The sequence below is a fragment of the Triticum aestivum genome, chromosome 2A (assembly GCF_018294505.1).
Source record: "Triticum aestivum cultivar Chinese Spring chromosome 2A, IWGSC CS RefSeq v2.1, whole genome shotgun sequence".
In the NCBI taxonomy this organism is placed as follows: domain Eukaryota; kingdom Viridiplantae; phylum Streptophyta; class Magnoliopsida; order Poales; family Poaceae; genus Triticum; species Triticum aestivum.
The window spans coordinates 757,889,954-757,914,486 of record NC_057797.1 but is presented as its reverse complement, the minus strand read 5'-3'; the positions used below and the strand labels follow the sequence as shown (position 1 = coordinate 757,914,486).

Genomic DNA, 24,533 nt, shown 5'->3' with positions numbered 1-24,533 from the left:
ACTTAACGACTTTGTTGAACCTATTGTTATTTATTGAGGTGGCTGTATGCATCTTTCTGATGCAGAGGCCGGAGAGTTCTCCCTTTTCGAAAAAAAAAGAGAATACAAGATATTTTTTAGGATAGCAACGAGTCCCATCTCAGAATCAGGAGCAGCCTGCAGAAAGGTAGTGGATATGTGCGCGACAGATAGATAGATACGGCGTAGATAGATAGGTGCCTTGCACGAACCATACGCATGGCATCTTCTTCTTTTGTGTTGATGATTGACATAACCCGTATTCTCTCTGTCGTGGCAGCATGAAACTTAATTGGCTCAAAGAAAAAGGCTAAAGAGCCCAGCATAGATGGATATATAGATCGTCTACACTCTACAAAATAAGCCCGGCTAGCTACTTGCTCTAGAGCTAGCAAAGGACAAAGGAAGGAGATCCATCTCTCTAATTGATTCGTTCTAGGTGCTTGCTTAGTTTCACTAGCAGACTACTCTACCTTTGATGTTTCTTCATGGCTATTCTTCTCTAAAACATGTGACCTCCTCGGTTTTAGTTCAAGGCAACCCTCTGCCTTCTTGTTTGCAAGCAACCTTCTTTTTTTCGCTCTATAGCGTTTGCGAGTATCTAGTGAGTGTGAATTGATTAGTATACAGAGGACTAATTTTATTTGACGCGCACGTTTTCAGGTGCAGCTCGAGCAAGCAAACCATGCAACCCATGGAGGGGGTTCTGGTTGCTCTGGCATCCTACGGCGCCACCATGCTCACCGAGATGGCCAAAGATAAGGTGGCCATGCTAACCAGGGTCTCTGGCGAGATCGACGACCCTGGCACCAAGCTCAGGGACCTTAAGAACATCCTTGCCGATGCTAATAGGAGGAATATCACCAACGAGAGCATGCGGGCGTGGGTGGAGGAACTGAAGCGTGCCGTGCACGACGTCGTCACTGACATCCTCGACCGGTGTCGGCTCAAGGTCATGGAATAGGATCCATCCAAGGGCATGCTGTTTAATTTGCACGATGAATCCCCTGCACGCATCACCAAATTTGTAGGAAGTGAACCACTCCTTGTTAGGCGATGTAAGAGCATCTACAACCACACATAGCAAATTTGAGTCGTCCCCGGATGGTGACCGATCATCCCTCATATTTCACCCCCCCCCCCCCCCCCCCCCCCGCCAACCAATCCGACTTTGAGTGCAGCAAAAGGTTCATGGGCATTTTGGCTTCGTCTCATAATATAAGAGCGTTTCTTATATTATGGGACGGAGGGAGTAGAAAACATGGAGGTGGTAATTGGTAAGCATAACAAATGCTCTTCCTAAGCTAGTGATAGAACACAGTAATTAGGAAAATTGATTCTCTCTCATAAGCAGCATTAAAAATGTCAAACACGGAATAGATCATAAACTACACACAAGGACATCAACTCTTTCTGATAGATATCAAAGCAACAAACCAGTTCCTTCCATACAATTCTCAAATTCTAGTAACCAGGCTAAGGTAGCACTTGCATACAAACATACAAGTTTAATGACAGATAATACGCTACCATAAAAAACTAAACATTTCATGATTAAACAAGCAGATAAATCACCAAACCACCTGATTAGGCTGCTCATATGAACGAACCATTCCAGGACTGACTTATTAAAAGGTCGTAGGCTATCGAGAAGCAACAGTTCAACTGCTGACTGGATAAATCACCAAACCACCTGATATGTTGCCTTCCACGCTTCAACCATCAAGGCAGACCTAGCCGACGGTTGCCTGGACGAGAGAAAACAACCTGCATGCAGTATATATATATCAGCCAGTCAGACATCACAATTAACCTGGAGTAATACCTCCTTTCCATAAAAAGGCAAAGGTTCAGACATAATTTTGGCCAAACTTTCAAAACTTTGAACATGTTTTGATTTGATATGTGAAAATCACCTTCTTTTAGGTCTTCCAAAAGAAAACACTTTTACCATTTAGCAATTTCATTAAGTTCTATGATTTACGGCAGTGAAAACTAAGGCCGGTATATTAGGGAGACTGCTGATTTCCGAAATGTCATCCTTTTAAGACTGGAGGGAGTATATGACTTCTATTTGTCTGGTAATAACGTAGATACACATGCGTACCTGGTAATCTCCAACCGCACGTGACTTGAAACCAGCGGCAGAGTATATGAGGTAGAACTCCCATATACGAATGAACTTCTCATCAAAGCCCAGTTTCAAAACTTGACTGCAAGGAAAAAAGGTGATAAAAAAATACTAACTGAGCAACCAATGTTACAAACTTACAATATATGTATATAATCGTCATAGCAGTATTTTTTTTTCCAGTGAATGACAAGTGATACTTACTCTTTGTTGGCCATGAAGTTGTCCCTCCAGTGCATCAGAGTTGTGTAGTAATTGGGACCGATATTCTCGACATGCTCTATGCTGCACCCAGTGCACAACAAGATTAGGTAGGGTTTAATGGATGGAGATCCATCCATGACCATGAAGTAACCAATCAAGCATCAATCGATTGATGTAAAACGTACCTGAACCTTGATGATGTGGTCATGGCAGACATTACACGGGCCAAAGAAGGAAGGCAACCGCCAGGGAATATGTATTCTTTGATGAAGTCTGGCCTTTTTCTGTATTGGTCATACCGTTCCTCCGCAATTGAGATGAACTGAACGCATATATATGTATTTGCAGGTAATGGTTAGTTCATGATTGTGTAAACCTAAGGTCTTGCTTGGATACGAGAAGGAGTATCTTTTATATGGGTTTTCTGACAATCCAAAAAAATAAGCGTCAAGTTATTTGGAAATATACTTCAGTTGTTGATGCACTAACCTGGAGGACCAGTATGCCATCTTCGGCCAAGTAAGACTCGCAGCAAGCGAAAAATTCGTCCATGTATTCATGCCCAACATGTTCGATCATACCACTGAATCACAGAAGAGGAATGCGTAAGTATAACCGTAATAAAGTAACAGTTACCAGGGGTATTGTCCAAGTCACAGCGCACACCCATAATAAAGTACTCCCTCCGTCCCATAATGTAGGACGTTTTTTGGCATTAGTGTAGTGTCAAAAAACGTCTTACATTATGGGACGGAGGGAGTAACACTTACCAGCTTATGATTGCATCATACTTGGAAGGTGGTATCTTACGGTAGTCGCATAGAAGAAAAGTTATGTGGTCCTATTAATCAATAACAATAGACAGTAGAATTGTTAGCTAGGATTTCACCCTGCCGAAGTAAGCTGGCAAAAAAAACAATACTAATTCTCCGTGTATGTATGTATTTGTTTTATAGATAGGAAATTATAATATATGCAAATCCAAGATATGCCACTGTAAAGTTCCACTGCTCAGATTGTGTAGCCATCCACATGATGGGTCACCACGGGCAGACGGCGATGAGGCGGTGAAGATGTTGTTCAGTCGTGTGGAGGGTTGGTTTTGAGGCTGTGACGGACCGAGTCAGTCTTCTTCAGGGTTGGACCAGGGTTACATATATACCCACACATTACACTTTCTCAATGAACACATATGGTGGAATCGTAATTACAGATAAACTATTAAACTGGACAGGTACTGCGTAAAGGAGGTAGTAGCATAGAACTAACCTCTAAGCCAGCTTCTCTTACTTTTCTCTCAGCGTATTTATGCTGCTCCGCTGACAAAGTGACTCCAGTGTATTTGCAGCCAGTTTGTTTAACTGCTTGTATTGCTAAACTTCCCCAGCCGCTACCGATATCAAGAACATGATGCCCCCTCTTGATTTTAGCCTTTGATTAAATGTGTATTTTGCAAGAATGAAATGCCATCAGATCATATTTACAACATTGCCTAACTAGGAATCAATCTAATAATACAATCTCTGGAGATATGGAAGTATTACCTTCTCTATTAGAAGGCTAAGTTTACGTTGCTGGGCTGCTTCTAAGCTTTCGTTCTCCATCTAGTAATTTAATAATAGTCAGTGAATTAATATACCAATGCAAAATTTACAAGCTGTGGAACAAAATCACAGGATTTACAAACCTTGAATACCGCACAAGAGTAAGTCATCGATTTATCCAGAAAAAGCGAGAAAAAATCGTTACTCTGCGCACATATACAAGAAGAAAGACAGGACTATTAGTACTGTTTGGTACTCCTCCGTCCCAAAATAAGTGTCGCTGATTTAGTACAAAATTTGTACTAAATCAGCGACACTTATTTTAGCTTTTGAGACCGAGGAAGTATGTTATTATAGACGTATTATGACAAGTAATGAATGATAACAAATATTTTTCATAAGATTATGAAGACAAAAATCTCAATCTCAACAAGATCTGCAATAATTCTGGTATTACGAACTGGCCTAAGAAGCTAGTTATCTTAATCCTGAAGGAATGTAATAACAAAAAAAGAGACATAAGTACTGACAAGATCATAGTGGCGAGAGATGTTTCGACGAGTTTGTGTCGCAGTGTTCTTCCGCGAGGCATGGCGCAAAAAGTATTTAGCATATGCCAACTGAGCTATTATATGGAAAGGTGACCACCAAAACCTGCAAACCAAACAATTTTATGTACATGATTAATCACAAACACATACTCGTAGGTACTACTTCGTTTTTATTAAACAATTCATCGGAATTTAGTGGACAATTGAAGGTTTTCAGAACCCTTTTCTGGCAATGCGGCGGTTCCTACGTTCATCTCTGTTAGCAATGAGAATCTGAAAAGAAATTGATCATGGATTTGACCTGTAATTAATAAAAAATAGCTCTACCCATAAGCTCATGGACTATGATATAGTTTTACCAGCATAAGATTCAGAAGGCCTTCTCTCTTGTCAAGAACAGAGAAACAACCATCAATATAGGCTTCTGCCAAGCCAATGCTTCCTTCTATTGCAACCTGAAAGCCATGAGAGAGCCAGGATAAACACATGTAGCTCAAATCAGAAGGTTGCACAAAGTGATTGCAGTGGAGTATATAAGAAATTAAGAATCATGCATGGACACATCACCAACCAGAAAAATTAAAATGCATGTGTAGGCAGAAAAAGAGAAGAGAAGATAACCTTCCAATAGAACAAGGGGTCGTGAACTCGGATGACAGATTTTACAGGGCATTTTTCGCAAGCTTTACCAAAGGTGAACACACTACCTCCTTCTTCGACCAATCTGCATGAAAACAATTAAGGTGAAAAATAATCATAACTAGACATGGTGAGTATATTGACTCATACGAGAACTCACATCAAGTTACCGATGGATATATATTGGTTGAAAAATCTTGCAACTAGAAGGCGCGCCGCAGCCTCGGTCCATGATGGAATCATCTTTTTTGGGTTCAGCAGAAGCTCACATTTCTTTCCAAGCAAACCTTGAGCTGCTGCTTTCCCAGACTGCATCAATCAATATGTCCAATACAAATAGACCTCACATAACTATTTCATGAAATAGTCACTCTGAATTATATACGTTTGAAACTAAAAGCATATATGTCAGGGTTGTGTAAACAGCCCCCATATATTAATAAAGGAAAAACTTAGAACTCATAACTTGGGCCTTAAGCCAACCAGAGCTAAGCAACTAAGCAAGGATATGGTTAGTTATAGCTATGACAGGATTAGTTATGTTTATCTTTGCGAGATAGGTCTAAAAGGGAAAATGGTCAGATTGTGCATGCAAATACCTTTAATCCGTCTTCATGGAAACCATGACCTGCAATCCAACGCACATTTAAGACCTAGTGCTCTTCAGATAATTTCACACCTAACTTTAATGTAGTATTGGTCTGTCTTGCATCTCAGTAAACTGAAATTCATATGACAAGTTACCTTGATATGCCCCACAGAACCATATTCCTCTCTTTCCCTGGATCTGATCAAGGTCCAGATAAGCCTTCGCCGCAGCCACAGATGGAACAGGAAGGCTTGTATTCCATTTAAGCAGTACATGATCCGGAACACAAGGGGGGTTGAGTGTCACCAGGAAAGGCCTGACAGATTCAATTTTCTAGAAGAGCAAAAAAATAACAAATATACCACAGTTAATAATGAAGTAATCCATTCATGCTGCTGGAGGGGTTAGGCTGAAGCTTTCGTTTTGCTGTTATTCTGCGAGCCTGCTATACAGGGTGTTCTAAGTTCTAACATGATGAAAATCTTTTTTTTCCATTTGGTTTCTTCCTTTTTGCTGAGGCATGCCTAGTCCTGAGGACATGTAACACGTACAAAATGGTTTCAGCGTCGTAATAAAGCCAGGGAAGGGCCGTTTCGTAAAAAATTGTCATCAGTAAAATTAATTCATTATACCTACCAAACTATACATACGAAAAGCAGAGAATTTACCTGAATTTGGTTTAGCCAGTAAGTAACAGAGAAACCCCTGCTAGTAGTCCCCAGGAAATTCCAAGCGCTCCATGCTGACGTATTTCGGGGCATCAGATTTTGATCGCAGTGGAGGTATATATCCCTGCAACACAAACGTGTCAGACAACCAGTAGATCAGATCAAACTGTATTGATGTGTTCATTTAGCAACACTAGGCAGGTTTTACCTGTGGACATACTGACAAGCACCTAAAATTCTCCGTTCGTGATGTGTAGCTTCAACTCCTAGTACTTTGAGAGCATTGGGCGCATGGACTCCAAGGATGACACTGTCATATCTTTCCTCTGAACCATCATTCTCCAAGACTCTGTAGCCAGCTGCTGAAGTGCCGAGATAGAGGATTGTTTCAGCCAGTGAATCAATAATATATATGATGACTCATTGTTTATACAGGCAATCAACAAACAATAACGCATACACGTACATCCATCAAGACTTGAAACAGATTTGACCCGACAGCTGGTTTTAATTCGACAGCCGATGCTCTCCAATTTTTCTTTTACCTGCAGTAGTTGCATTGTTCAGTCCCTACATTTGGCTGCAGCGAAAGCCTAAAGAGTATAATGAATATCAGGTACATACCTTGTTTACAAAGGACTGCGAACGAGGCTTGACAGTGGGCAACTGGGAGTGACGAAACAGCTGAGTGCAGCGATTTAATCAGCTTTTAAGTGCACAAAGACAAATGCAATGAGAAAGGAAAGTGCATACGAAGTAGCTAGGCACCTGAAGAAGGCCATGGTTACGGCAAAATGACAGCGCCAAGAAAGCAGACAAGCTCAAAACATCTTGTGATGAACATGACCACATGCCTGTGCAGACTGGAATCTGCACCAAATGTATGTTTTCGTCTCACCAACTCAATACAGCATAAACACGCATTCCTAATCACAATACAATGTGTCCATAATCACAAAAAAAATTGGCGGAAATACTCACAAAATTTCTACAAGCTAATAACCAGCCTTATGGACTTACCACCCCTGCAGACATGTTGGTATGAGGACCAGGGCCAGTTTTTAACTATAATTTGAATATTTCATAATTTTCCATATTCATTTGAAAATTGTAGTTTCTTTTCACAGTTTTACATGAAGAAAAATCAAAATTCAATACAGAATTCTGATTTGAGATTTTGTGAAATGAAGAGTTGCTAGTACACTGAAATGGGAATAAGCAAGTAGATTAGATAGAAGCAGTACAAGATAAGCCTCTTGAAACGATAGGGAATATCCATGCGACTGAATGAACTGCCCCAGTGTCTCTTTACGGTCCAGATCAGGGTTATGTTCATGGTCCTCCAGGTACCTTCATTTCAAAGATCAGACCAGAGAATTAATTGACATCATACAGTATCAACACAAGGCATCCAGCTACGAATGGAAGTATTATATATGCACATGAGAACTTTGGGCCTTGACTGCTTACGTCAGAGCATTATTCTTGAACTTGAGTATCTCACAGACCATGCGCCAAAAACTGGGTTTCAGTATGTTGGTTTTTTGCGCCAAGAGGCTCGATATACCGTTGCCATTTCCCCACTCACATCCTCCGCCACCTCCTTTAGATTGTGTGCTCACTGAGAAAGACATGTCTGACCTCTCCATCTCAACACCAAGCCCTTCTAACCACTCCATCATGTGGAGATATGTTACCTACGTTGATGCATAGAGCACAACAAAAATCTTGGTGAGGAACAAATATATTATCTTACAGTATAGGTTTACAAAGATCTTCCATGTTCAGTGCAGGGGTAGGAAGTCATATACTGATGACCAGAGTAAAAGATAAATACCAGATATAAACCATGCACATTAATCAGATATAAACCAACATGTACAGCCTAACACAAGCATTATAGTACTATATAAAAAAAAAAGATAACAATATGTGTCTTAGGCAGTCAATGTGGCTCCTTTCGAAGGACATGTATCATAATTCTCAGATTAGCGCTAAATTATCAGAAGCAAACAAGAACTCTGATTACTGATATCAAGCCAGATGCTGCAAGGAAAGTTTCCCACCATCGTTTAATACTCTGTGCGGCAAAATTTCTACCTCTGAACTCTGAGTAAAACACGTAGATGCACACACGCGCGCGCGCGCGAGCACACATACACACACAATTTTTTTGTGTAATACTTTTCGAAATTTTCATAATGTGTTCTTCCCTCTGAACAACAGAGCAAGTTTCACAAGCCTTATAAGAATTCTCGTTGTCACTGCAGCTGAACTTTTTTATGTACTATTTGAAAATCAAGCCAGATGAACCATAACGAAACAGTTATGCTGGAAGAAACTAGTGCCATAGAATCATCGCACTCGCTAGGGAAGTGATTTTGTATAGATGGACATAAGTTGAGAACCTAAATCATGGCTGGCGAAACAGTTTTCCCGAGCTAGTAACAGAATCATTTCAGATCATGCATAACTCTGAATGGTGAGGTCAGCAGCGTAACCAGGTATCTGCCGAGTCTAGATCTGAGCACTGGATGAGTTTTGCAGTAATGTTGCTTGGGACCATGGTTCGGCCACACCTATACTCGGTGCCGTACATCATCTCACATCATATTTGGGGATTTGAGCCTAATGTCTATCATATTTTATGGCAAGAATTATCAACCACGGTTTAACAGCCCTAGTGTTGCTAATAAACCTACTGCATGGCAAGTGCCATAGGGAATAAAATACTCCCTCTGTTCGTATTACTTGTCGCAGAAATGGATGTATCTAGACATATTTTAGTACTAGATACATCCATTTCTGAGACAAGTAATTCCGAACGGAGGAAGTAGAAACTTTGCATCGGTGCATGTACTAGTTTTCTCACTGTTCAACATTTTGTATTGCCTCGTTATGCGCAACAGCATTGTTATTTATTTTTTACATGTATGTACATCAACATGGTTATTTGGGTCATCTATATCTTTTGGGTAATTTCTTGAAAAATAAAATCGTAGCAACAACAAGATAGAGATAGTTATGTGAAAGCACGTGTAATCTTTCTTTTTTTAGAGAACAAGAGTTTTTTCTTCTAAGAACGCAAAAGTATCCTTTTTGCATGAATAAATATCATGAACACACATACAAACTTCGATGTACCATGCGTGCAGTATAGCCATTCTATAAATAAATATCCAAAAATATACTAATTGGTTTATTTGCATGGGACAACCAGGAGGGGAATCAGCATTGGGGCACTGCTTGGGCCCATGTAGATTCAGAAAAGAAGGGCATAGCCCTGGTCCCCGATACTGTTCTAGAATTAGCTTAATCTTTGAAGTTTGAGTGATAAGCTGGCTCGTATTCCCAAGGAAGTAGTATTAATCAGACAGCACCGAGTGTGGGTGCGGGTGGACTATGGTCCAGAATCACACCTCTCTTGAGTCTTGTGCTTAAGAGGCACTCCACCGAGCACCTTCCGTGCGATGAGCAGGTAAGCACGAACAGCACTAGCGTGGGAAGGGGGGACGGGATGAGAGCTATGGTGCAGATCATGCCTGGATTTTCTAACCTTGGGTGGCTACCCGATAGCGACGACGAGCTCCCGGCCGAGGCTCTCCCTGCTGTTCTCGGAGCCGGACGGGGCCTGCTTCAAACGACGGGGGGCAGGGCGCTGCAGCAGGCGAAGGCAGAGGGCTGCAAGGGGCAATGGAGGGTGCCGGGGAGCACCTCGTCCGACCGGCACTAGGGACGCCGCCGGGCCGCCGGCTGAGGTGGGCGAAGGCACAGAGGCAGCGCTGGGAAAGCCTCGGCGGCGGCGGCGCCTAAGCTGCGACGGAGGAAGCCGAAGGCGTCATGGGACTCCATGTCGAGGTGGCGGAAATGGTTCTCGGGAGGCGCCGGCCGCCGCCCCGCTGAGGCCCGCGGCGGCGAGGTTGACCGCCGAGGCGGAGGACCACTGACGGCCGGGCCGGGTGGGAGACAAACGGAACGAGGATTTTCTAACGGCTCCGTCAATGGGGGAGCGTTATCCACCCTTCTTTCGCGCTTTAAGATTCGTGCCAAGTGCTAGCATTTTCCAGTACACTGCATGTATTGGTTATTTTCAAAAATACATGCAAAATACTGAAGCCAAGGCATCTTTGCAATCGATTCAAAAAGACTCGGCCTTGAAAAGTGAAGTATTGATAGGAATACCGGTGTTTCGAATCCCTCTCCATCCGCGAGGTCATAAGAACGGATCTCCTAGACAGCTAGACTCAATTGATATGATGGATGGAATGGGTAGACGGGTTGAGATTATTATGTGTTTATTTAGTTAGGACTGATGATCTGTGGGAGCTAAGTCAAAGATCTCTAGTGTTGTCGTGAGTGGTTGATAAACAACTGACTGTGTTTATTAGGGAGTCCTAACCTTATGAAGCTTAGCAGACAAAGAAAACGATAAAAACTTCTGGGTATAGGGTGACGGCCTTAATGAATCAAGTATTTAGGTCACAATGTTTGTTTGTTTTTACAAAAATACAAGTTCCATAGTTTTTAAATATAAGCCCAGAATATGTTTGAAAAAAATCAAAATTGTTGAAAGTATGGGGCGGAATATTATTAAATTGATTGACATAATTGGAATATTTTTTAAATTTTAAATGGCTGAGAAATTGTGTACGGAATATTTTTTAAATTGATCGAAACATGTTGTAATTGCTTGGTACACTTCATATAACAATGTGTAGAGTGGTTATTTCCATAAATACACGAGAAGTACCAAAATGAAGACATTATTTCAGAGAATTTTGAAATAAAATTTTAAATAGTACTAAGTTTCATAGTTTTTAATAGCTGACTAAAATATGTTTTAGAAATTCAAATTGTTCTGAAACATAGTGGATTTTTCTAAATTCATTTATATAACTGATAATTTTTTTAAACAGTCAAAATTACTGTTAAATTTCATTTGAAATATTTTTTATTTTTTATATAACTAAAATATTTCTAAAATAAATCAAATGCATCTGAAAAACTATGACTTAAACTGGAATTTGTCTTTAAAATAATAAAAATTCTACAAAATGTCTATAAAGTGTTTCCAAACTAATTGACCTTAGTTATTGAAAATTGTTTGAACTATTTGTAAAACTATTGAATTTTACAATATCTATGAATTGTTTAATTCTCTATCTCTTAAATGTTGCTAAAATTCCTTATGAAATTGGTTTTTAAAAATATCACTATAATTCTTGAAAAAATGCACTAAAAAGCCAAAATAATATTGAACACTTTTTAAAACTGGGGGGGGGGGGGGGTTGAAAACTATTTTATTTTCCTAAAATCTTTGTATTCTTTTGGATTTTGTGAAAGGAAATTTAATTAATTATGTTCTATTTCTGGTATGTAAATATAGAAAAACAAATTACATATAGCTAGTATATCTCTACCTAATAATAAAGCATGTAGGGTTTCTGTCCGTTCGTCGCACCAATTTGCAAAAAAGCTCCGCATTATCATGAAATCAACCCGCGGTCCAGATTTAAGTCACACCGAACCGTTCTTTTATAGTTTTCCAAAAACCTCCCTGACTTTTTAGGTATTCCATCCACAGATCATATTTAAGTCAAACAAATGCTTTTCTAAACCATCCATATCTTTTAAACCGTAACTCCAATTTAAACATATTATATATGAAATATGATTAGAAAAATATGTAGAATATGAATAAGATTATTTTAACCTGTTAAGTATTTATAAATATTATTTTAGAAGATATTTAATTCAAACAAATGGTTTTCTAAATTATGCTTATCTTTTAAACCGTAACTCCGATTTTAATATATTATATATGAAATTTGATTAGAAAAATGTGTGAAATCTATATATGATGTTATTTTACCTGTTAAATATTTTTTAAATATTGTTTTGGAAGCAAACTTATAACTATAGCGTATGATCCATTTTTTTTCATACAGGCGGCGATCCGGATTGCAAATAAACACACACTATAATCATATAGGGAAAAGAAAACATAGAGAACTACACATGCATACCTCTGAATACGTCACAGGAAAAAACAACAGATTTCTCATCGCGAGTGTGAGAGAAAGCGAGAGGGAGGGAGAGGGAGGAGAGAGGAAGAGAGAGAGACGTCTTAGGATTAACCACATTCTAACACGTTTTGGTTTGTGTGAACACTAAGGCCACCGTCGGCGAGGGTGAGAAGAAGGATAAGCAGCAACACAAATATGATGCGTTGCTAAAATAAAGGAGATGGATCTATTGTGGTCTTGAGTGATGGTTGTTCGGTTAAGAGTGTGTGTTGTGTTTTTTCTCCCGTTACAACGCACGGGCTCTTTTGCTAGTACTTCCAGAATACCTATTGTTTTGTACGCACAACCAAATGGTGAATCCGTTAGAAATGACTTCCGTGTGGTCTATCAGATGAGACGGCCTTGGTGTTTTGCAAGTAGAAAAATCAGCCTGTACAACTACCATTACATTTCTAACATGTGCGTTATACAAATTGTCGAATCCTACTCAACAGAAAAAAAAAACGGTACTTCTGTATGGCGAAACAGGGTAAAGGGTCAAGCACCTCGACTTTGCTTTGTCCCTGGGGATCAACCAAAAGTTGGGTTAGTGTAAAAGTTAGAAACATAACAATCCTCCGCGCAAAAGAAAAACATAACAGTCAATGTGGAGCTAAGAAACGACACATGACCGCAAACATAAAATGAAATGGATCGTAATCTTAGATTAGCACTAAATTATCAGAAGCAAACAAGAACTCTTTTTTTGCAGAAGGGAGATTGAACCCCCAGCCTCTGCACTGAATGATGCACATAGTCATTTTTATTATATTATTCAACAAAACCTTTAAAGATAAAAACATCTATCCTTTCGAAGCCACCTCTAAGGCGACAAAAGTCACTCCACCTACAAAAGCTTGAAGATGATGGTGGTCATGATCACAGCCGCTAGCCCTAACCTCACCCTTACGCACGCTATCTAAAACCAGAGCACTGGTCCAACAGACCCTTGGTGCGCACCGCATGTGCACACTTCAGAAGTCGTCGTCGCCATCTTCCGTGAACCTTGCTTGATGAGATCAAGGCACAATACATATTTGAAAGTTCACGTACGGTCTTCTGTCGGGGGGGGGGGGGGGGGGGGGGGGGGGAGGGGTAAGGAAATCCTCCAACCCTTGCTAATGCTTTGTGTGGGAGCCATAGGTAGGCGAAACTTGGTACCGACCTAAAAGTTTCGACCCATAAACTGTGAGTATAAAAAGTAGGCACACACATGCACTCACACCACCACACATTTAGACAACACCTACTAAAGCGAATAATGGCCTTCGAGCACGGCCACATTACGCCCTTTTCTTAAAAGTTAAAAAAAGATTTTTACGGCTTGAAATTTCCCAAAATTTGTGTACATGCATATATAGAAGTGTGCTATAGCCGTACAAAATTTCATCAATATACGTGCATGCATCTGAGATATATAAAAATACCTGTAGAAAATGGGCTTTTTTGTCGATTTTGGGCCAGAATTTTGTCTATTTTGCATAATGCATAAGATGTTTTAACTTTTTTTTGAATTGGGTGTATATAGGAGCATTTTAGTAGGCGCAGCTATTCTGATCCCGAGCTCACATGAGCTCAGGTGAACAGTAAAATAAAAAAAGAAAACAAATAAAAAGATTCAGAATTTTTTTTGTGTTGAAACTTTGACAAATGTTTCCATAGGTTGCAAAATTTCATCACCATATGACATTCGTGGAAAATGTGACAAAAAGAAACAAAATCGAAGCTCCAAAATGTTATTTTCAAACGCATTTTGGAGTATTGATTTTTTTGCCACATTTTACACGAATGTCATCTGGTGATGAAATTTTCAAGCTATAAAAACATTTGTCAAAGTTTTACACAAAAAAGTCAGAATTTTTTATTTTTATTTATTTTACTGTTCACCAGAGCTCATGTGAGCTCGGGATTAGAAAATCACTTTCACATTTTAGTGTGTTCTTTTACTCATTCTCATTCCATATGCAGTGTATGTTGAAATATCCAAAATATCTTATAACTTGAAACGGAGGTGGTATTATTTGAACGGAAATTAACAAGTACTTAGACCACATACATGCGTACTCGTGTAAAACAATTATTATTTTTAACTTTTAATCACCATTTTTAGGTGTTCAAAAAAACATGCTCCAATGCTTCATGCTCCAAAAGTCCGTTTTTTTACTATACTAAAGATAGGACAAACTTTTAGGCGTTGTGCTATGTGGTCGATGATTATTGTCTGACGTGTGTGCGACGCACAACTTGCATCGCCCAACTTAGTTCGATTCAACTATTGTACACATGTTGTACAAAAAGTGTCGGATGCTCAGTCATTCCGAAACTTTTAGTATATACTCCCTCCGTCTCATAATATAAAAATGTTTTTGACAGTAGACTAGTGTAAAAAACGCTCTTATATTACAGGACAGAGGGAGTATTATACTTCAAAATTTTCTTATATTCCTCCAAAAGCATAGTGTTTTCTACCCTTTAATAACATAGCAATTTTGAAGAGCATTGTAGACCGTTCTCGTAGTGACAAAAAACATTTCTTTCACCAAGTGTCGTAATGATTTCTTCTCCCCGAGCAACGGAGCAATTTTTCACAAGCATGGCGAACATTGTCGCTGCGACAGATGGTCTATATTGAGAACATTTGGCTGAGTCTCATGCTGCTAGCACATGACACGGCCTCAGCCATGGAATCAGCCATGCATGCAATCTCAAGACCAAGGGGCGAGTAGAACGGAAGCTGCAGAGCAAGATGCATGAGCAATGAGCATAGCTCTTCTACGGACCTGGTTGAAGACCATGAAGCCGAGGTCGAGCTTGACGCAGCCGGCCCCGTCATCGACGGCCACCGTCCTGGCGTCTCCGCCGAGGCTGGCCTCCTCCTCGTACAGGGTCACGCGCACGCCGTCTCCGCCGCTGGCGGCAAGCTCGTGCGCCGCCGCCAGCCCACTCACCCCGCCACCAACCACCGCCACCCTCATTCTGCTCGGTGTCTATGCTCCTGCTATCCCGCTCGCTCTGCACTGCTCTCTCGCCCGACCCCCTCTATTTAAAGCTGGAGCGGCTGCTGGAGCGCGCGTCACAACTTGCAGAATATTTCTCGTAGTACTAGTACGTCTCAAAGAAGGAATGAATTCTCATACCGAAAACGGTAACTCGGCATCATATCTTACGTCCGACGGCGCGTTACCATCGGCCGTCCGTCCTTAGGTCGACCAACCACCTCTCTCTAAAGGCCATAGCCGTTGTGTTTATTACACTTGTACTCCCTCCGATAAATCAATATAAAGCATTTAAAATACTAAGATAGTGATCTAAACACTCTTATATTAGTTTACAGAGGAAGTACCACTCAGTATTATTGTTTTGTTGTAGAAAATGGGATTTGTCACATAAGCTCCAGCGTTGTGATCTTCACTGACTGAGGACGCATCTTTGTTCACGCGCCTTTGTGATGCAATGCAACCGGTGCAGCCGGCGACCGAAAACACACTCTACAGGGTTTCCAAGACTAGAAATAATTTGGCACAACTAAAGGGTTCCTCACCCCTCCCCACCCTCCTCCACCACCGGGCACAGCCCGCGCGACGTGGCAGCGGCGGGGCTCCCGCTGGTTGTCGCCGGGCGTGGCAGTGGTGGCGCCCGTGCCCGCTCCCACTCCTTCTACTACGATGGTGCATGGCGGCGGCGGCCAGAGGTGCGCCGGCGGCAGGTGGCGGGGCGGGCTCGATCTAGTCCAGCATGGGCCTGGGGAGCCCCGATCTCGCACCCCTATTGCTTCATGTCCGTGGCATCGACGGTCTGCGGCTCTGCCCCCATCACTTGGGCTCCGGGGCGGCGGCCCCAGACATGGGGGCGAGGGCCTCCTCCTTCCGCCAGAGGTGGGCATCGAGATATGGTTTATCTTGGGATCCCATGTTTCGCCAAAAAATCTTCCAGGCGATGGCCCTAGTGATCTTCACGTGAAGTCACTGTTCTACCTGTGATCAATCCTCTTGGGTCTGGCCATCGGTGAGTTCCGGAATTCTCCTTCGAAGGAAAGCAAGGACTGGCGTATATGGCGCTCTTTGGCATCTTGATGGTGAAGGAAATATGCCCTATAGGCAATAATAAAGTTATTATTTATTTCCTTATATCATGATAAATGTTTATTATTCATGCTAGAATTGTATTAACTGGAAACATAATACATGTCTGAATACATAGACAAACAGAGTGTCACTAGTATGCCTCTACTTGACTAGCTCGTTGATCGTAGATGGTTACGTTTCCTAACCATAGACATGAGTTGTCATTTGATTAACGGGATCACATCATTAGGAGAATGATGTGATTGACATGACCCATTCCGTTAGCTTAGCACACGATCGTTTAGTATGTTGCTATTGCTTTCTTCATGACTTATACATGTTCCTATGACTATGAGATTATGCAACTCCCGTTTACCGGAGGAACCGTTTACCGGAGGAACACTTTGTGTGCTACCAAACGTCACAACGTAACTGGGTGATTATAAAGGTGCTCTACAGGTGTCTCCAAAGGTACTTGTTGGGTTGGCATATTTCGAGATTAGGATTTGTCACTCTGATTGTCGGAGAGGTATCTCTGGGCCCTCTCGGTAATGCACATCACTTAAGCCTTGCAAGCATTGCAACTAATGAGTTAGTTGCAGGATGATGTATTACAGAACGAGTAAAGAGACTTGTCGGTAACAAGATTGAACTAGGTATTGAGATACCGACGATCGAATCTCGGGCAAGTAACATACCGATGACAAAGGGAACAACGTATGTTGTTATGCGGTTTGACCGATAAAGATCTTCGTAGAATATGTAGGAGCCAATATGAGCATCCAGGTTCCGCTATTGGCTATTGACCGGAGACGTGTCTCGGTCATGTCTACATAGTTCTCGAACCCGTAGGGTCCGCACGCTTAACGTTACGATGATAGTTATATTATGAGTTTATATGTTTTGATGTACCGAAGGTTCTTCGGAGTCCCGGATGTGATCACAGACATGACGAGGAGTCTCGAAATGGTCGAGACATGAATATTGATATATTGGAAGCCTATGTTTGGATATCGAAAGTGTTCCGAGTGAAATCAGGATTTTACTGGAGTACCGGAAGGTTACCGGAACCCCCCGGGAGGTAAATGGGCCTTAGTGGGCCTTTACGGAGAAGAGGAGAGGCGGCCAGGGCTGGGCCGCGCGCCCCTCCCCCCTAGTCCGAATAGGACAAGGAGAGGGGGGGCGGCGCCCCCTTTCCTTCTCTCCCTCCTCTTCCCCCCTCCCGAATCCTATTCCAACTAGGAAAAAGGGGGGAGTCCTACTCCCGATGGGAGTAGGACTCCTCCTGGCGCGCCCTCTCCCTGGCCGGCCACAAACCCCTTGCTCCTTTATATACGGGGGCAGGGGGCACCCCATAGACACAACAATTGATCAAGTTGATCTTTTAGTCGTGTGCGGTGCCCCCCTCCACCATAGTCCACCTCGATAATACTGTAGCGGTGCTTAGGCGAAGCCCTGCGTCGGTAGAACATCAACATCGTCACCACGCCGTCGTGCTGACGAAACTCTCCCTCAACACTCGGCTGGATGGGAGTTCGAGGGACGTCATCGGGCTGAATGTGTGCTGAACTCGGAGGTGCCGTGCGTTCGGTACTTGATCGGTCGGATCGTGAAGACGTACGACTACATCAATCGCGTTGTGCTAACGCTTCCGCTTTCGGTATATGAGGGTACGTGGACAACACTCTCCCCTCACGTTGTTGTGCATGACCATGATCTTGCGTGTGCGTAGGAAAATTTTGAAATTAATACGTTCCCCAACAGTGGCATCCGAGCCAGGTTTTATGCGTAGATGTCATATGCACGAGTAGAACACAAGTGAGTTGTGGGCGATATAAGTCATACTGCTTACCAGCATGTCATACTTTGGTTCGGCGGTATTGTTGGATGAAGCGGCCCGTACCAACATTACGCGTACGCTTACGCGAGACTGGTTCTACCGACGTGCTTTGCATAAAGGTGGCTGGCGGGTGTCAGTTTCTCCAACTTTAGTTGAACCAAGTGTGGCTACGCCCGGTCCTTGCGAAGGTTAAAACAACACCAACTTGACAAACTATCGTTGTGGTTTTGGTGCGTAGATAAGAACAATTTTGCTAAGCCCACAACATTGTTCAAGATATCTTCCGATATTCCGATAAATCAGCCGATTTATCGCTTACCAGTGTCTGACCGATAAGATATATCGGCCGATAAATCAACCGATATGACGATAAATCGGTCGATATGCCGATAAACTGGCTGATTTACCCCTTATCATGGGTCGACTGATAAGTTCCCGATAAGCGATATCCCCAACATTGGCCCGTAGCAGCCACGTAAAACTTGCAACAACAAAGTAGAAGACGTCTAACTTGTTTTTGGAGGGCATGTTGTGATGTGATATGGTCAAGACATGATGCTAAATTTTATTGTATGAGATGATCATGTTTTGTAGTCGAGTTATCGGCAACTGGCAGGAGCCATATGGTTGTCGCTTTATTGTATGCAATGCAATCGCTCTGTAATGCTTTACTTTATCACTAAGCAGTAGCGATAGTCGTCGAAGCATAAGTTTGGCGAGACGACAACGATGCTACGATGAAGATCAAGGTGTCGCGCTGGTGACGATGGTGATCATGACGGTGCTTCGGAGATGGAAATCACAAGCACAAGATGATGATGGCCATATCATATCACTTATATTGATTGCATGTGATGTTTATCTTTTATGCATCTTATCTTGCTTTGATTGCCAGTAGCATTATAAGATGATCTCTCACTAAATTTCAAGATAAAAAGTGTTCTCCCTGAGTATGCACTGTTGCGAAAGTTCGTCGTGCCCAGACACCACGTGATGATCTGGTGTGATAAGCTCTGCGTCCATCTACAACGGGTGCAAGCCAGTTTTGCACACACAGAATACGCAGGTTAAACTTGACGAGCCTAGCATATGCAGATATGGTCTCGGAACACTGAGACCGAAAGGTCGAGCGTGAATCATATAGTAGATATGATCAACATAGTGATGTTCACCATTGAAAACTACTCCATTTCACGTGATGATCGGTTATGGTTTAGTTGATTTGGATCACGTGATCACTTAGAAGATTAGAGAGATGTCTTTCTAAGTGGGAGTTCTTAAGTAATATGATTAATTGAACTTAAATTTATCATGAACTTAGTCCTGATAGTATTTTGCAAATTGTGTTGTAGATCAATAGCTCGCGTTGTTGCTTCCCTATGTTTATTTTGATATGTTCCTAGAGAAAAACTATGTTGAAAGATGTTAGTAGCAATGATGCGGATTGGATCCATGATCCGAGGATTATCCTCATTGCTGCACAGAAGAATTATGTCCTTGATGCACCGCTAGGTGACAGACCTATTGCAGGAGCAAATGCAGACGTTATGAACGTTTGGCTAGCTCAATATGATGACTACTTGATAGTTTAGTGCACCATGCTTAACGGCTTAGAATCGGGACTTCAAAGACGTTTTAAACGTCATGGACCATATGAGATGTTCCAGGAGTTGAAGTTAATATTTCAAGCAAATACCCGAGTTGAGAGATATGAAGTCTCCAGCAAGTTCTATAGCTAAAAGGTGGAGGATAATAGCTCAAGCAGTGAGCGTGTGCTCAGATTGTCTGGATACTACAATCGCTTGAATCAAGTGGGAGTTAATCTTCCAGATAAAATAGTGATTGACAGAATTCTCTAGTCTCACCAAGTTAGTAGAACTTCGTGATGAACTATAATATGCAAGGGATAACGGAAACGATTCCCAAGCTCTTCGTGATACTGAAATCGACGAAGGTAGAAATCAAGAAAAATATCAAGTGTTGATGATAAACAAAAGCACTAGTTTCAAGTAAAGGGACAAAGGGAAGAAATGGGAACTTCAAGAAGAATGGCAAACAAGTTGCTGCTCAAGTGAAAAAAACCCAAGTCTGGACCTAAGCCTGAAACTGAGTGCTTCTACTACAAAGGAACTGGTCACTGGAAGCGGAACTACCCCAAGTATTTTGTGGATAAGAAGAATGGCAAAGTGAACATAGGTATATTTGATATACATGTTATTGATGTGTACTTTACTAGTGTTCGTAGCAACCCCTCGGTATTTGATACTGGTTCAGTTGCTAAGAATAGTAACTCGAAACGGGAGTTGCAGAATGAACAGAGACTAGTTAAGGGTGAAGTGACGATGTGTATTGAAAATGGTTCCAAGATTGATATGATCATCATCGCACACTCCCTATACTTTCGGGATTAGTGTTAAACCTAAAATAAATGTTATTTAGTGTTTACGTTGAGCATAGATATGATTGGATCATGTTTATTGCAATACGGTTATTCATGTAAGTTAGAGAATAATTGTTGTTCTGTTTGCAGGAATAGAACCTTCTATGGTCATACACCCAATGAAAATGGTTTGTTGGATCTCGATCGTGGTGATACACATTTTCATAATATTGAAGCCAAAAGATGCAAAGTTAATAATGATACTGCAACTTATTTATGGCATTGCCGTTTAGGTCATATTGGTATAAAGCACATGAAGAAAATCCATGCTGATGGGCTTTTGGAATCACTATATTATGAATCAGTTGATGCTTGCGAACCATGCCTCATGGGCAAGATGACTAAGACTCTGTTCTCCGGAACAATGGAGCGAGCAACAGATTCGTTAGAAATCATACAGACTGATGTATGTGGTCCGATGAATATTGAGGCTCGTGGCAGATATCATTATTTTCTGATCTTCACAGATGATTTGAGCAGATATGAGTATATCTACTTGATGAAACACAAGTCTGAAACATTTGAAAAGTTTAAAGAATTTCAGAGTGAAGTGGAGAATCATCGTAATAAAAATAAAAGTTTCTACGATATGATCGCAAAAGTAAAATATTTGAGTTACGAGTTTGGCCTTCAGTTAAAACAATGTGAATAGTTTCACTACTCACGCCACCTGGAACACCACAATGTAATGGTGTGTCCGAACGTCGTAACCGTACTTTATTAAATATGGTGCGATCTATGATGTCTCTTACCGATTTACCACTATCATTTTGGGGTTATGCATTAGAGACAGCTACATTCACGTTAAATAAGGCGCCATCTAAATCCGTTGAGACGACAACGTATGAACTATGGTTTGGCAAGAAACCTAAGCTGTCGTTTCTTAAAGTTTGGGGTTGCAATGCTTATGTGAAAAAGTTTCATCTTGATAAGCTCAAACCCAAGTCGGAGAAGTGTATCTTCATAGGATACCCAAATGTAACTATTGGGTACACCTTCTATCACATATCCGAAGGCAAGATATTTGTTGCTGAGAATGGATCCTTTCTAGAGAAGGAGTTTCTCTCGAAAGAAGTAGTGGGAGGAAAGTGGAACTTGATGAGGTAACTGTACCTGCTACCTTATTGGAAAGTAGTTCATCACAGAAATCTGTTCCTGTGACTACTACACCAATTAGTGAGGAAGCTAATAATGATGATCATGTAACTTCAGATCAAGTTACTACCGAAACCTCGTAGGTAAACCAGAGTGAGATCCGCACCAGAGTGGTACGGTAATCTTGTTCTGGAGGTCATGTTACTTGACCATGACGAGCCTACGAACTATGAGGAAGCGATGATGAACCCAGATTCCGCGAAATGGCTTGAGCCCATGAAATCTAAGATAAGATCCATGTATGAGAACAAAGTATGGACTTTAATTGACTTGCCCAATGATCGGCGAGCCATTGAGATTAAATGGATCTTCAAGAGGAAGACGGACGCTGATAGTAGTGTTACTATCTACAAAGCTAGAATTGTCGTAAAAAGGTTTTCGACAAGTTCAAGGTGTTGACTACGATGAGAGTTTCTCACTCGTATCTATGCTTAAGTCTGTCCGAATCATGTTAGCAATTGCCGCATTTTATGAAATCTGGCAAATGGATAAACAAAACTGCATTCCTTAATGGATTTATTAAAGAAGAGATGTATATGATGCAACCAGAAGGTTTTGTCAATCCTAAAGGTACTAACAAAATATGCAAGCTCCAGCGATCCATCAATGGACTGGTGCAAAGCATCTCGGAGTTGGAATATACACTTTGATAAGTTGATCAAATCATATAGTTTTATACAGACTTACGGTGAAGTCTGTATTTACAAGAAAGTGAGTGGTAGCACTACAACATGTCTGATAAGTATATGTGAATGACATATTGTTTATCGGAGATAATGTAGAATTATTCTGCAAAGCATAAAGGAATGTTTGAAAGGAGTTTTTCAAAGAAAGACCTCAGTGAAGCTGCTTACATATTGAGCATCAAGATCTATAGAGATAGATCAAGACGCTTGATAAGTTTTTCAATGAGTACATACCTTGACAAGATTTTGAAGTAGTTCAAAATGGAACAGTCAAAGAAGGAGTTCTTGCTTGTGTTACAAGGTGTGAAGTTGAGTAAGACTCAAAACCCGACCACGGCAGAAGATAGAGAGAGAATGAAAGTCATTCCCTATGCCTCAGCCATAGGTTCTATAAAGTATGTCATGCTGTGTACCAGACCTATTGTATACCCTGCCCTGAGTTTGGCAAGGGAGTACAATAGTGATCTAGGAGTAGATCACTGGACATTGGACAAAATTATCCTTAGTGGAATAAGGATATGTTTCTCGATTATGGAGGTGGCAAAAGGTTCATCATAAAGGGTTACGTCGATGCAAGTTTTGACACTGATCCAGATGACTCCAAGTCTCAATTTGGATACATATTGAAAGTGGGAGCAATTAGCTAGAGTAGCTCCGTGCAGAGTATTGTTGACATAGAAATCTGCAAAATACATACGGATCTGAATGTGGCACACCAGTTGACTAAACTTCCCTCACAAGCAAAACATGATCACACCTTAGTACTCTTTGGGTATTAATCACATAACAATGTGAACTAGATTATTGACTCTAGTAAACCCTTTGGGTGTTGGTCACATGACGATGTGAATGTTGGAAATATGCCCTAGAGGCAATAATAAATTGGTTATTATTATATTTCCTTGTTCATGATAATCGTTTATTATCCATGATAGAATTGTATTGATAGGAAACTCAGATACATGTGTGGATACAAATACAACACCATGTCCCTAGTAAGCCTCTAGTTAACTAGCTCGTTGATCAATAGATGGTTACGGTTTCCTGACCATGGACATTGGATGTCGTTGATAACGGGATCACATCATTAGGAGAATGATGTGATGGACAAGACCCAATCCTAAGCCTAGCACAAAGATCGTGTAGTTCGTATGCTAAAGCTTTTCTAAATGTCAAGTATCATTTCCTTAGACCATGAGATTGTGCAACTCCCGGATACCGTAGGAATGCTTTGGGTGTGCCAAACGTCACAACGTAACTGGGTGGCTATAAAGGTGCACTACGGGTATCTCCGAAAGTGTCTGTTGGGTTGGCACGAATCGAGACTGGGATTTGTCACTCCGTGTGACGGAGAGGTATCTCTAGGCCCACTCGGTAGGACATCATCATAATGTGCACAATGTGACCAAGGAGTTGATCACGGGATGATGTGTTACGGAACGAGTAAAGAGACTTGCCGGTAACGAGATTGAACAAGGTATCGGATACCGACGATCGAATCTCGGGCAAGTACAATACCGCTGGACAAAGGGAATTGAATATGGGATTGATTGAATCCTCGACATCATGGTTCATCCGATGAGATCATCGTGGAACATCTGGGAGCCAACATGGGTATCTAGATCCCGCTGTTAGTTATTGACCGGAGAGTCGTCTCGGTCATGTCTGCATGTCTCCCGAACCCGTAGGGTCTACATACTTAAGGTTCGGTGACGCTAGGGTTGTAGAGATATTAGTATGCGGTAACCCGAAAGTTGTTCGGAGTCCCGGATGAGATCCCGGACATCACGAGGAGTTCCGGAATGGTCCGGAGGTAAAGATTTATATATGGGAAGTCCTATTTTGGCCACCGAAAAATGTTCGGGATTTTTCGGTATTGTACCGGGAAGGTTCTAGAAGGTTCCGAAGTGGGGCCCACCTGCATGGGGGGACCCACATG

The 24,533-nt window shown here is 41.5% G+C and overlaps 2 protein-coding genes across 3 annotated transcripts; one reads left to right on the top strand and one right to left on the bottom strand.

The window, feature by feature from the left end:
• Positions 1 to 326: 326 nt before the first annotated feature.
• LOC123190951 (uncharacterized) lies at positions 327 to 1,143 on the top strand. Its single transcript, XM_044603676.1, has 2 exons — positions 327 to 457; positions 682 to 1,143. The coding sequence occupies exon 2, from the start codon at positions 704 to 706 to the stop codon at positions 980 to 982; it is 279 nt and encodes a 92-aa protein (XP_044459611.1). The 5' UTR covers positions 327 to 457; positions 682 to 703; the 3' UTR covers positions 983 to 1,143.
• Positions 1,144 to 1,397: 254 nt separating this feature from the next.
• LOC123190950 (uncharacterized) lies at positions 1,398 to 15,437 on the bottom strand. Of its 2 annotated transcripts, none has more exons than XM_044603674.1 (24): positions 15,190 to 15,437; positions 7,815 to 8,041; positions 7,589 to 7,694; positions 7,113 to 7,214; positions 6,969 to 7,028; positions 6,811 to 6,889; positions 6,553 to 6,706; positions 6,345 to 6,468; positions 5,832 to 6,009; positions 5,687 to 5,715; positions 5,248 to 5,396; positions 5,070 to 5,172; positions 4,808 to 4,903; positions 4,669 to 4,721; positions 4,428 to 4,551; positions 4,041 to 4,103; positions 3,898 to 3,957; positions 3,623 to 3,784; positions 3,124 to 3,194; positions 2,843 to 2,936; positions 2,539 to 2,675; positions 2,354 to 2,434; positions 2,126 to 2,231; positions 1,398 to 1,785 (listed from the first exon to the last, which is right to left on the bottom strand). In XM_044603674.1, the coding sequence occupies exons 1-24, from the start codon at positions 15,382 to 15,384 to the stop codon at positions 1,741 to 1,743; spliced, it is 2,598 nt and encodes an 865-aa protein (XP_044459609.1). In that variant the 5' UTR covers positions 15,385 to 15,437; the 3' UTR covers positions 1,398 to 1,740. The 2 variants fall into 2 exon arrangements, with proteins under 2 accessions (XP_044459609.1, XP_044459610.1); XM_044603675.1 differs by having other exon boundaries at positions 6,553 to 6,703.
• Positions 15,438 to 24,533: the final 9,096 nt, after the last annotated feature.

Coding starts and splice junctions, on each gene's coding strand:
- LOC123190951 (XM_044603676.1), top strand. CDS start 704: ATGCAACCCATGGAGGGGGTTCTGGTTGCTCTGGCATCCTACGGCGCC.
- LOC123190950 (XM_044603674.1), bottom strand. CDS start 15,384: ATGAGGGTGGCGGTGGTTGGTGGCGGGGTGAGTGGGCTGGCGGCGGCG. Junction 5,397..5,686: donor TCCATGAAGACGGATTAAAG/GTATTTGCATGC, acceptor TGATTGATGCAG/TCTGGGAAAGCAGCAGCTCA. Junction 5,173..5,247: donor ATATCCATCGGTAACTTGAT/GTGAGTTCTCGT, acceptor GTTTTCATGCAG/ATTGGTCGAAGAAGGAGGTA.